Below are 12879 nucleotides of genomic sequence, written 5' to 3' on the forward strand. Positions count from 1 at the left end.
TGGAATGTACTAGGTAACAATTAATTTAATCTTCGCTTTATACCATTTTCCTAAAAATGTTGTAATACCTGGTTCTCTTTTCTGTTTCTTTTCTAATCTTTGTTTTAGGCCTTCTAGTTCCATACCATCTTCTTGAGGGCTTCCTTCAGTATTTTCATTCTAAAAGATAGCAAAGTTAGGGTTGGATATAGAATAAATTCTGAACTATGGGATTAGAAATTTTATACATTTTTGGCCGGGAGCTGTGGCTCACGCCTGTAATCCCAACACTTTGGGAGGCTGGAGCGGGCAGATCTCTTGAGGTCAGGAGTTCGAGACCAGCCTGGCCAAGATGGTGAAACCCCGCCTCTACTAAAAATACAAAAATTAGCTGGGTGTGGTGATGTGCCCCCAACTACTTGGGAGGCTGAGGCACGAGAGTCGCTTGAATACCGGAGGCGGAGGTTGCTGTAAGCTGAGATCCTGCCATTGTACTCCAGCCTGGGTGACACGGCGAGACTCTATCTCAAAAAAAAAAAAGTATACTTTTTTTTCAATTTTAAGTGGAGGTATGCATCAATATTTTATGCATAATTTTTTTTTTTTTTTTTTGAACGGAGATCCTTGCTCTGTGTAGGCTGGAGGTCTGGCTCAGCGCCAATCTCGGCACTGCAACTCGCTCCGGGTCATTCTCCGTCAGCCTCAGTAGCTAAGGACTACAAGCGCCGGCCACGCATCCAGCTAATTTTTTTCTATTACAGAAAGCCAGAGGCAATTTCACGATGATCTGATCTCTGACCTTGTGATCTGCCACGCCTGGCCTCCCAAAGTGCTGGGATTACAGGCATGAGCCACCACGCCCGGCCTATGCATAATGTTTTTAAGAGTATTACCATTTTTTTTTTTTTTTTTTGAGACAGAGTTTCGCTCTGTTGCCCAGGCTGGAATGCAATGGTGTGACTTTGGCTCACTGCAACCTCCGCCTCCTGGGTTCAAGCAATTCTCCTGCCTCAGCCTGCCAAGTAGCTGGGATTACAGGCACCTGCCACCATGCCCGCCTAATTTTATTTTTGGTAGAGACAGGGTTTCACCATGTTGGCCAGGCTGGTCTTGAACCACTGACCTTGAGTGATCCACCCACCTTGGCCTCCCAAAGTGCTGGGATTACAGGTGTGAGCCACGGCGAGAGTATTACCTTAATTTTCTTTTTATTTTTCTTTTCTGCCTCTGCTTTCATTTCTATGGTTATTCGCGGAATGACTCTTTGACCACGTGGAGAAGGCAAAACTTCAGCCATTTGTGTTTTTTTCCCCTTGGCCTTCCCCGCTTTCCCAGGAAGTCCAACTTGTTCATCTTGTTTCTCCTTGGCTTCAACAGCCTACAGAAGGGATATAAGAAAGCAAGTTTATATGTTAACAAAAACATTACAGTATCTAAACGGTCAACAGTTAAACTGATTTCACTTTGTTACATCTTAAAACTTGTGATAAATTGCTCTATAACCTAGTATACTATCAACAATAGTGAAGATGTAATTAAAGCACACCTTGAAAAGGAAGGTGTGGAGACAGAAAACTGGGTTTTATTCCTGGTTCTACCACTTAACCTTTTTGAGGAAAACAAAGGAGAAACTAAGAATAAAACATGTATATACATAAATATTTGTAAACTCACATACAAAATATGAAAGGAAGTGATGCATACTTATCCAACCAACCGATTACAATCAGCTAGGCATCTATACTGAAGTGCAATAATACAAATTTGCTTGTTGAATTTAAGAAATAACGTTTTTGGTGTTTTTTTTGTTTTTGTTTTTGTTTTGAGACAGTTATGCTCTGTCACCCAGGCTGGAGTACAGTGGCATGTGATCATAGTTCACTGCAGCCTTGAACACCTGGTCTCAAGTGACCCTCCCACCTTGGCCTCTGGAGTAGCTGAGACTATAGGCCCATACCACCATGCCTGGCTATTTAAAAAAAATTTTTGTGGAGATTAGGTCTTCCTAGGTTGTCCAGGCTGGTTTTGAACTCCTAATCTCAAGTGATCCTCCTGCCTCAGCCTCCCAAAGCACACTGGGATTACAGGTGTGAGCCACAGTGCTGGCCTTTTTTCTTACGTTAAAATAATGTTGAGAAACAAATGTTATTAAGAAGATTTAAGTAACAAAGACTCTTCTGAAACCATCTGGATAGCCCTGCTTTCTCCTTTTTTTTTTTTTTTAGATGGAGTCTTGCTCTGTCACCCAGGCTGGAGTGCAGTGGCGCCATCTCAGCTCACTGCAACTTCGCCTCCTGGGTTCAAGCAATTTTTGTGCCTCAACCTCCTGAGTAGCTGGGATCACAGGCGGATGCCAACACACCCAATTTTTGTATTTTTAGTAGAGACAGGGTTTCACCATGTTGGCCAGGCTGGTCTTGAACTCCTGATCTCAACTGATCTGCCCACCTAAGCCTCCCAAAGTGCTGGGATTACAGGCATGAGCCACCATGCCCTGTGGCTTTGTTCTTTTTTTTTTTGGAGATGGAGTCTCACTCAGCTGCCCAGGCTATCTCGGCTCACCACAACCATCATCTCCTGGGTTCAAGCAATTTTCCCATCTCAGCCTCTCAAGTAGCTGGGATTACAGGCACCCACCATCATGCCCGGCTAATTTTTGTATTTTAGTAGAAACAGGGTTTCACCATATTGGCCAGGCTGGTCTTGAACTCCTGACCTCAGGTGATCCGCCTGCCTCGGCCTCCCAAAGTGCTAGGATTACAGGCATGAGCCACCATGCCCGGCCGGCTTTGTTCTTTTAAGTTGACTTGGGGGACTGGGTTGGTGGTCTTCTTCCACATTTAAGCTCTTTTTATCTTCTCAGTCCTAATATGTTCTTCCCTTTATCAAAAATCAACTCCTGCTCTTTCCTTTTTTTGTCCAAAAACGTCTGGGCAGTCTCCTGTTACGGTATTCTAAATAGCATTATTTTTTGAGACGGAATTCCACTCTTGTTGCCCAGGCTGGAGTGCAATGGCGCAATCTCAGCTCAACGCAACCTCCGCCTCCTGGGTTCAAGTGATTCTCCTGCCTCAGCCTCCCAAGTAGCTGGCATTACAGGCATGTGCCACTACGCCTGGCTAATTTTGCAATTTTTGTAGAGACAGGGTTTCTTCATGTTGGTCAGGCTGGTCTCAAACTACCAACCTCAGGTGATCGGCCCGCCTTGGCCTCCCAAAGTGCTGGGATTATAGGTGTGAGCCACCGCGCCTGGCCTTGTATTCTAAGTAGTATTTAACAATCTGGCCTTTTCTTTTTTTTTGAGACAGAGTCTTGCTGTGTTGCCCAGGCTGGAGTGCAGTGGTGCGATCTCAGTTCACTGCAACTTCTGCCTCCCGGTGCAAGCAATTCTCCTGCCTCAGCCTCCTGAGTAGCTGGTATGCACCACCATGCCTGGCTAATTTTTGTGTTTTTAGTAGAAATGGGGTTTCACCATGTTGGCCAGGCTGGTCTTGAACTCCTGACCTCAAGTGATCTGCCCAACTCAGCCTCCCAAAATGTTGGGATTACTAGCGTGAGCCACCGTGCCTGGCCAATAATCTGTTCTTTTTTTTTTTTTTTTTTTGAGACGGAGTCTCGCGCTGTCGCCCAGGCTGGAGTGCAGTGGCGCGATCTCGGCTCACTGCAAGCTCCGCCTCCCGGGTTCACGCCATTCTCCTGCCTCAGCCTCCTGAGTAGCTGGGACTACAGGCACCCACCACCGCGCCCGGCTAATTTTTTGTATTTTTAGTAGAGACGGGGTTTCACTGTGGTCTCGATCTCCTGACCTTGTGATCCGCCCGCCTCGGCCTCCCAAAGTGCTGGGATTACAGGCGTGAGCCACCGCGCCCGGCCTAATCTGTTCTTTTATATGTTATTTTGAATTTGTCCTTATGCCTCTCATTTTCTTTTTATTGCCAATTGTTAACTATGTTGACAAAGGTATTGCTGGAATATACTATTTCATTAATAAAAATTCTAACATGGGCATTATAAACTACACACCTCCAGTTCTTCAATAAATGTAGCCAAGTCTTCTTTCCACAAATCTGATGGACTCTTTCTCTTTAATGTGTCCAGCTCTTGTTCCTTCATAATTACAAAATTGAGTTAATATATGTACACAAGCAGCATTTTCATGCAATATACAAATTTTACTTTTACCATTAGAACAAAACTAAGCAGCATGTACCATCCTACCATCAACTCACTTTTTCATTTCTTAGTCTGCAGAGTTCATCTTTCTTTTCCTTGGTTAAATACCAAAGGGGCATATCAAGAAGATAGTTGAAGGTTGGTCCAGAATCTGTTACAGAGTCACTCTTTTCAGTTTCCTTTTCATTGTCACTCTCTTCATTTTCTTCTTCATCTGGAACCTAAAGGATGAATTAAAATCTAGCTTTATTAGAAAATGTGAAACGTAAACATTATACAATACATAGTCTTTAACAATACAGAAAAGTGCCACTCAAGATTACCTTTTGCTGGGCTTCTTTCCAGGCCTTCACAGGATCCGAATCATATCCCCTCTGAATCAGAACTTTAATTAATTCTTTCTTAGGCTTATTTTCTATTTTAAAAAAAGTAAACAGAGATAATGATTTTGAGTAATATTTTAGGAAAGGGATAAGGTTTTACCACAAGTGAAAAGTTTAAAACTGGAAATTAAACTGTCTTGGTACTTGCATAAATTTGTATATCCTGGTATACAGGCAAGTCTCCCTAAACTACTGACAAATGTAAATTACCACAAGAGGGCAGTCAAATCATATATGAGGCTACGATCAAATCTTTTTTTTTTTTTGGAGACAGGGTCTCTCTCACTCTTGTGCCCAGGCTGGAGTGCAGTGGCACTACCTAGGCTCACTGCAGCCTTGACCTCCCCAGCTCAAGTGCTGGGATTACAGGCATGAGCCATCGCATCCAGACAGTATAAGTCATTTGTAATCTTCCTGTTTTTTTTTTTTTTTTTTTAAAACCATCAGCCTTATTATCTATTCTCTCTTGGTCTCTTTTATTTTCTGTTCCTGTAAACATAATTGGTGTATCTATTCGCTTGATCAATCAGTTTATGCAAGGTCTTCTAGCTCTCTATTCTCATGTCTAATTGTCAACTAAATCTTGATTTCTCAAGATGCTCAGTCAAGGAAACACCATCTCTTTCAAACTATAAATACCTAATCAGATATTTAAAAGAAATGCTTGTATAAGTGACCAGGTGAATTAAATGGATTTTGCCTCTTTCTCCACCATTACCCTCACCAAAAATGTTTAAAGAAAGTTTGGTGTAACTAGAGTTTTAGTAAAGCAGTTATTATTCCCAAAACATACCAATGATTATTTTGCCATCTATTTTCTCTAAGATAAAGCGAGCCTGATTATTCAGTTTAGCAGATTCAGCACCAAGCATTCCTAGGAGCCATTCTTTTCTTAATCCATAATATTTAAGTCTGAGTTCAAAAAAGTCTCTTAGAATATCCAACACCGTGTCATATTTCTTTAAACAGCCTACGTGGTCAAAAAGCACCTGGAAAAGGAAAACAAGATTAGAGCCAAGAATAGACAAATTGGCTAAACTTTATAAAGGTAGACTAAGATATACTTTTAAAATTGATATTAATCTTTAATATAAATGGAAACATATGTACATCTCACAAAACAAATACATACCATAGAGTTGCATGTGAGACTAGTTTGGAGTTTGAAGACTTTGTGTAGTCCAACTCTCTCTGCCTCTGCCAGTTTTTCTTCAGTCATCTTCACAACAAATTTCACAGTGGTATCTGTATGGTATTCCCTATAGTCTGTTATGAGAGGAGGTGTCTTCTCAGTGCCATTCAACATGGGTTCTAGAACTTGTTCTTTGTATGTCTAAAGAAAGAAATAATCCTGAAATTTCTAAAATACAGGCTCCTGAATAGTCAACAGCAATGGTACAAAAAGTGTTTCTTTTGACACAAAACTAAAAAAGAAATCCACAATTATTTACCTGGGTCCATGTTCTGATGGGAAGCTCTGAGATTTCAATGGTTGTGGAATTAAGAATAGCTACTTCACCACTAATCACATATTGATTTGGAGCCAGTTCTTCAATAGTACCCTTGAAGTTCTTGTAACTTGGAAGCTAAATTGGCATTTTAAAAAACAATGTTTTTTAAACGTGATACTAGACAGAAATCACAACAGCGTTTAACAAAAAATCTAAGTATAAAGTATGAAATTAAATTTTATGTTTGCATCCTCTTTATTCATACAGTCTACTCAACTGAAACCCAAGGAAAAGTTAAGGCTCTTAACGCACACAGAATACTTACCATTGGCAAAGGTTCTTCTCCATCCATCAAACGCCTGATGTTATTTACAACTTCACGTACATCAAAGTTGGGGATTTTGCAGGACCACCCGGTACCGATTCCTTCAGCACCATTTATCAGCACCATGGGAATAATAGGAATGTACCATTCAGGCTCAACACGCTGGTTGTCGTCATATAAAAACTTCAATGTGTGATCATCTTTTGGTGGAAATAACAACCGAGCCAAAGAGCTAAATAAAGAATCAAAGAATGTTATTTTATAAAAATACTGAATTTGACACTTAACTTTTATCGAAAGGACATGTGTTATACATGAAAATTATCTTGGTTTTACTTGCTGACTAATATTCATTTAACACTATTTATTGAGCACTTTCTATGTGTCAGGCACATGGACATAAAGTCTCAATCCTCAAGGAGCTCACATTCCAGTAGAGGTTTGACACTGAACATACATTTTGTTAGGTGGTGGGATAAACACTGAGAAGAAAAAGTAGGAAAGTGACTGAAGAGTTGCTAAGGAAAGGTAAGCCGTTTCTGATAGGATAACATTTGAGCAGAGAAAAGAAACTGAGGGGGCCAGGTGCGGTGGCTCGCGCCTATAATCCCAGCACTTTGGGAGGCTGAGGCAGGTGGATCACCTGAGGGCAGGAGTTCAAGACCAGCCTGGCCAACACAGTGAAACCCCGTATCTACTAAAAATATAAAATTAGCTGAGCATGGTGGCGTGCACCTATAATCCCAGCTACACAGGAGGCTGAGGCAGGAGAATCACTTGAACCTAGGAGGCAGAGGTTGTAGTGAGCTAAAATCGTGCCACTGCATTCCAGTCTGGGCAAAAAGAGCGAAACTCCATCTCAAAAGAAAAAAAAAAAAAGAAAAAAGAAACTGAGGGACTGAGCCATTTGGATGTCTACAGAAAGAGCGTTGCAGGAAAAGGAACCAGTAAGTAAATGGCCCTGAAGAGAAAATGTGCTTGGTATAGTTGAGTATAGGCCGAGGACAGTGCGGCTGGAGAAGAGATGGTATGAGAAGGAATCAAAAGATATGGAAGGTGGGGACACGGATCACATAATGTCTAGTTAGCTAAAATAGGTATTTAGATTTTACTCTGAGCAGTTGAAGATTCTGAATCAGAGTGACTTATTTTTTAAAAAAATAATTGGCTGCTATAAGATGGTATATTACAATAGTTTAGATGAGATGGGGGTGGCTTAGTATTTTTCCAATGCAGATCCTATAGGATTGGCTGAGGAACTGGATGTAAGTATCGAGCAAAGGAGTCAAAGGTGACAAGGTTTTTAGCCTGAGCAGTTAGAAGGATGGTATTCCATTTACTGAGACAAGAAAACTAAGGATTTGGTTTTAGACTTATGTTTGAGATACTTAACTAGATATCCAAGTGACAAATGTTGAGAGGGCAGTCAGACATAAAAGTTGAGAGTTCAGGGGAGAGATCAGGACTGGAGATTTAAAGGTATAGACCAGATGAATGGGAGATCATTTGGGAATTGAGTGTAGAGATATTGGAAAGAGATCTGACGAAGGAGTCCTAGAATGGGCCAGTATTTAGAGGTTGGGAAGGTGACAAGGACCCAGCAGAGACAGCTAATGAGGAAAGAGAGAACCAGAAGAGTCTACAGTCATAGAGGCCAAATAGTTTCAAGAAGGATGGAGTGATTAGTAACTGTTTGAATGCCACTGAAAGGGTGACTGGGATGACAGCTGAAAATTGACCATTCATAATATACTTTCCATAGGCTTGTATAGGAGTAAAATTTCAATTGTGATATTTAGGAAGAATCAAAGTCTCCTTTACTCAGTCCTAAGCTCTACATCAAGATTTCTCAACCTTAGCATAATCGACATGTTGCGCTGGATAATTCTTTTTGTTATGGCGGGGCTTTCCTGTATATGTTAGGGTATTTATAAGCCTCACCCCCGCCTCTGCCCACTAGATGCCAGTATCTTCTGATTAACTGAGTTTTTGTTTTTTTGATCAACTAAATCTCACATTGTTTCAAAACTGGAATGGTGAAAGTGAAAGCATACTTACCTGAGCATTGTGAAGATGTATCGTGGACTAGCGGAATCCTTGCCACCATGTAGCCTGGTACCAAACTGACCAATGGGCTGCAAGAGGTTCAGATTATTGCTACCCACAAAATTCTGAGCCAAATTGATAATGGTCATCATTAGTGACATCTGTGGGGAAAAAAGATTCATTAAGTTGAGGCTTTTACTAATACAAATACATTATTATGACTTAATCTCACTATAATCCTGTAACATTTTGTGAAGTTTAGTTGTTTAGTGACTTTCCTCAGATTAATAGATGGCAGAAGTAGTACTTGAACCTACAACTTCTGGCTCCAAGTTTAGGGCTGCCGTCCAACAATTTCTACTAAGTCCCACTCAACTTTGAAGGCATAGCTCCTCTCCTTATCCTCAGCAAAACGAAATACTTCCTCCTTTGTGTTACAATGCTGTGCTCATTTCTATTCTAGCATGTATCACTTTATTCTATAGCTGTGTGTGTATTGGCCCTCTGGCTAAATTATTATATCTTGGGGATAAGGAACATATTTTATTTTTATTTATCTTTGTATACCTGGTACATGGTAGGCATTCAACAAATGTTCGTTGGGTGAAAATTTATTGTATCCCTACTATATTTTGATTGAAAGCAAAAAGACAACCATTATATTTAAAATTCTAGAAACCTGTAGGCAATCTAGTGCTTTAAAACTGTTTTACCTAATTAATGCAAAAAGCAATCACAAAACATTGGTGTAAAGTCAAACAATTCAGACACATATAAAAAGTGAAAGTTGCCCTTTCCAATTCCCAGGGGTAACTAAAGTGAACAATTTGGAACATATCCTTGTAGACCTTTTTAGTTATTGTTCTGCCTCTTTTTCTCCTCACCTGACAACAGACCGTGAATATTCCTCAGTGTCAGTGTACACAGTTTTACTGAAGCTATAGCAATGATTCTATGCATACATGTGTCACAATTTATTATAACAATTTTCAAATCAGTGGAGGTCTAAATTTTGACATCACAAAGTTATAATAAACATACTAAGTATCTTTTAATGTAGACCTTTGCAGACTTATGAGTATCCCTGCAGGAATACTACTTTCAGAAATCAAAGAGCAAGCAGTTTTATTGTTTGACAGATTTTACCAACTTGTTCTTTACTATGAATATATGAGCTTATACTTTCACCAAATCTATTTTGAGAATGACTCTGCAGGGATTTCTGACATAATGCTTTCTGGAAACATGGATTGTATGTTTACCTCACCATGATGATAAGAAGACATTTCAGCCACTGATCCAGCTAACTGGGCAACCTTTACCTCTCGCTTGTCATTCCGTTTGAAGCAAGTAAACAAAACCTTTCTCTGACCTGGTTTCAAACCTTTAAAATGAAATAAGAGCAAAAACATAAGTATCTTCAATTTAACCATTTTTGGAATTTGATTTCCATCTTACAATGAAAACAGACGAACAAATTGGAACTCACCATCCACCATAGAAGGGATAGATCTCTCGTTATCAGAATTTGAGAACAAGATAAGTTCCTTGTTGATGAAGTCATTATATGTCAGATATGTGGTAGTTTGTCCATACAAGTAATCCTGAAGGACCAAATAATATTACATGAGACCACCAGTCTTAACAATGCTCAACACAAAAATCAAACAGAAACCTTTCAGAACTAAGAATTATTTCTGTAATTCTTAAGTCTTAAAGAAATATTGAATAATACATAAATATTTTGTTTTAAAGATAAAGCAAATTTAACTGCTACACAATTCTATCATATCAAATTTTTTACTAAAATAACTATTCAGTAAGTTTAATTTGCTATAGTATCAATACGAAAAGGTCAGTCTAACAGTCCATTCTGTGGGATATATTTAATACTTTTACCTCAGGAAGTCCAAGTAACTTTCGTTGTCTTCTATCCTCCATGAAATTAGTTAACCATTCCTTTCGATCATCTATCTGTTTTTTGCTAAAGGCCTATAAATTAAAGGATGAAAAAGATGTCAGTGATACTAATAGGCTCCAAAATATCCTTCTACAAAGAAGGAACAAACAACAGAAAAACAACAAAAATCCTGTTTTCCTTTTTTTTTTGAGACAGAGTTACTGCTGTCTTGCCCAGGCTGGAGTGCAATGGTATCATCTCAGCTCACTGCAACCTCCGCCACCTAGGTTCAAGCGATTCTCCTGCCTCAGCCTCACCAGCCCCTGGGATTATAGTTGCCCGCCACCACGCCCAGCTAATTTTTGTATTTTTGTATTTTTTTGAAACGGAGTTTCACTCTTGTTGCCCAGGCTGGAATGCAATGGTGCGATTTCGGCTCACCACAATCTCCACCTCCCGGTTTCAAGTGATTCTCCTGCCTCAGCCTCCCGTGTAGCTGGGGTACAGGCGCGCCCCACCACGCCTGGATAATTTTTTGTATTTTTAGTAGAGACGGGGTTTCTCCATGTTGGTCAGGCTGGTCTCGAACTCCCAAGCTCAGGTGATCCGCCCGCCTCGGCCTCCCAAAGTGCTAGGATTATAGGCGTGGGCCACTGCGCCCGACCTTTCTTTTCTTTCTTTTTTTTTTTTGAGACGTAGTCTTGCTCTGTCGCCCAGGCTGGGGTGCAGTGAGTGGCGCAATCTCGGCTCACTGCAAGCTCCGCCTCCCGGGTTTTGCGCCATTCTCCTGCCTCAGCCTCCAGAGTAGCTGGGACTACAGGCGCCCGCCACCTCGCCTGGCCAATGTTTTTTTTGCTTTGTTTTGTTTTTTCTTTTGTATTTTTAGTAGAGACAGGGTTTCACTGTGTTAGCCTGGATGGTCTCAATCTCCTGACGTTGTGATCCACCCACCTTAGCCTTCCAAAGTGCTGGGATTACAGGCGTGAGCCACTGTGCCCGACCTTTCTTCTTTTACGTTTTTTTTGAGATGGTCTCACTCTGGCGTCCAGGCTGGAGAGCAGTGGCCTGATCTCGGCTCACTGCAACCTCTGCCTCCCGGGTTCAAGTGATTCTCCTGCCTTAGCTTCCCGAGTAGCTGGGACTACAGGCGCCCGCCACCACGCCTGGCTAATTTTTTTTTATTTTTTTATTTTTAGTAGAGACGGGGTTTCACCGTGTTAGCCAGGATGGTCTCGATCTCCTGATGTTGTGATCCGCCCACCGTAGCCTTCCAAAGTGCTGGGATTACAGGCGTGAGCCACTGCGCCTGGCCTTTTTCTTTTTTTTTGAGATGGAGTCTCACTCTGTTGCCCAGGCTGGAGAGCAGTGGCCTGATCTCGGTTCACTGCAACCTCTGCCTCCCTGGTTCAAGTGATTCTCCTGCCTCAGCTTCCCGAGTAGCTGGGACTACAAGCACCCGCCACCATGCCTGGCTAATTTTTTGTATTTTTAGTAGAGACGGGGTTTCACCGTGTTAGCCAGGATGGTTTAGATCTCCTGACCTCGTGATCTGCCCACCTCGGCCTCCCAAAGTGCTGGGATTACAGGCGTGAGCCACCATGCCTGGCCGAGACAGAGTCTTATACAAAAATGTAAATGTTTCAATTGACTAAAGTAATGATTTCTAAAATTAGAAGGTATATATAAAATACAACTCAAACGTACCAGGCTGATAGCAGCATCATCTTCAGGACCAGAATATTTGAACTGGATACGATGTCTTTTCATATCTGCAAAATATTCTTTAGCTTCCTTTGATGTGCTGGTACCCAAACCTATAAAAGCAAGAATACCAAGTTCCCTCATATAGTCTTGTACAGGGTGTATAATAAAATAAGAAGTTCTATATGAGTTTCATTACAAACCTTTGTAATATTTGACTTTCCATTTTTTATAATTTGGAGTAGAACTCTTCCATTCTTCAAATTCAGGAAGGCTATAAAATGCCATTTCTTGCTTGTTTTTGGACACCTGTGATAAAAAACAATGACTGTGGCTTTGCACACTGTGGGGTCCCCTGTATACCTCTGCATGTGACTGGGCTTATATGTATATCCAGGTTTGAGGAGTAGGGCCTTAAAATATCCATGATGGTATCTTAGAAATTAGTGTACCTTCACAATGGGAGTGATAAATTCCTCCAGGAAACGATGTCGCAGAAGAGAGGGCCAGTTGTGATGGATAAAATTAATCAGCAAGCCTTTGATGTGGGAACCATCTTGGTCCTAGAAATATTTGAAAGCCAAAGTTCAAAATAATTGTTAGGCTGGGCCTGGTAGCTCACACCTGTAATCCCAGCACTTTGGGAGGCCGAGGCAGGCGGATCACCTGAGGTCAGGCGTTCGAGACCAGCCTGGCCAACATAGTGAAACCCTGTCTCTACTAAAAATACAAAAATTAGTTGGGTGTGGTGGCATCCACCTGCAGTCCCAGTTACTCAGGAGGCTGAGGCAGGAGAATCGTTTGAACCCATGAGGCAGAGGTTGCAGTGAGCCAAGATTGTGCCATTGCACTCCAGCCTGGGCGACAAGGGCGAAAGTCCATCTCAAACAAACAAACAATTGTTTAGAAATTTAAAAAAAA

At 41.2% G+C, this 12879-nt stretch overlaps 1 protein-coding gene across 2 annotated transcripts in view; it reads right to left on the bottom strand.

Annotated features, from left to right (window-relative positions):
- TOP2A (DNA topoisomerase II alpha) overlaps positions 1-12879 on the bottom strand; it is a 31026-nt gene that overhangs the window by 7206 nt on the left and 10941 nt on the right. For both annotated transcript variants that reach the window (XM_021929164.2, XM_021929165.2), the window contains exons 14-29: positions 12411-12521; positions 12162-12267; positions 11962-12071; positions 10257-10349; positions 9847-9961; positions 9620-9741; positions 8370-8518; positions 6312-6543; positions 5987-6121; positions 5668-5868; positions 5329-5524; positions 4476-4567; positions 4209-4373; positions 4003-4086; positions 1175-1357; positions 69-159 (exon numbers count right to left, since the gene is read on the bottom strand). In XM_021929164.2, the coding sequence (XP_021784856.1) occupies positions 69-159; positions 1175-1357; positions 4003-4086; positions 4209-4373; positions 4476-4567; positions 5329-5524; positions 5668-5868; positions 5987-6121; positions 6312-6543; positions 8370-8518; positions 9620-9741; positions 9847-9961; positions 10257-10349; positions 11962-12071; positions 12162-12267; positions 12411-12521 (2185 nt within the window). The remainder of the gene's footprint in view (positions 1-68; positions 160-1174; positions 1358-4002; positions 4087-4208; positions 4374-4475; positions 4568-5328; positions 5525-5667; positions 5869-5986; positions 6122-6311; positions 6544-8369; positions 8519-9619; positions 9742-9846; positions 9962-10256; positions 10350-11961; positions 12072-12161; positions 12268-12410; positions 12522-12879) is intronic.

This window comes from Papio anubis, chromosome 17 (assembly GCF_008728515.1).
Source record: "Papio anubis isolate 15944 chromosome 17, Panubis1.0, whole genome shotgun sequence".
Classification (NCBI taxonomy): Eukaryota; Metazoa; Chordata; class Mammalia; order Primates; family Cercopithecidae; genus Papio; species Papio anubis.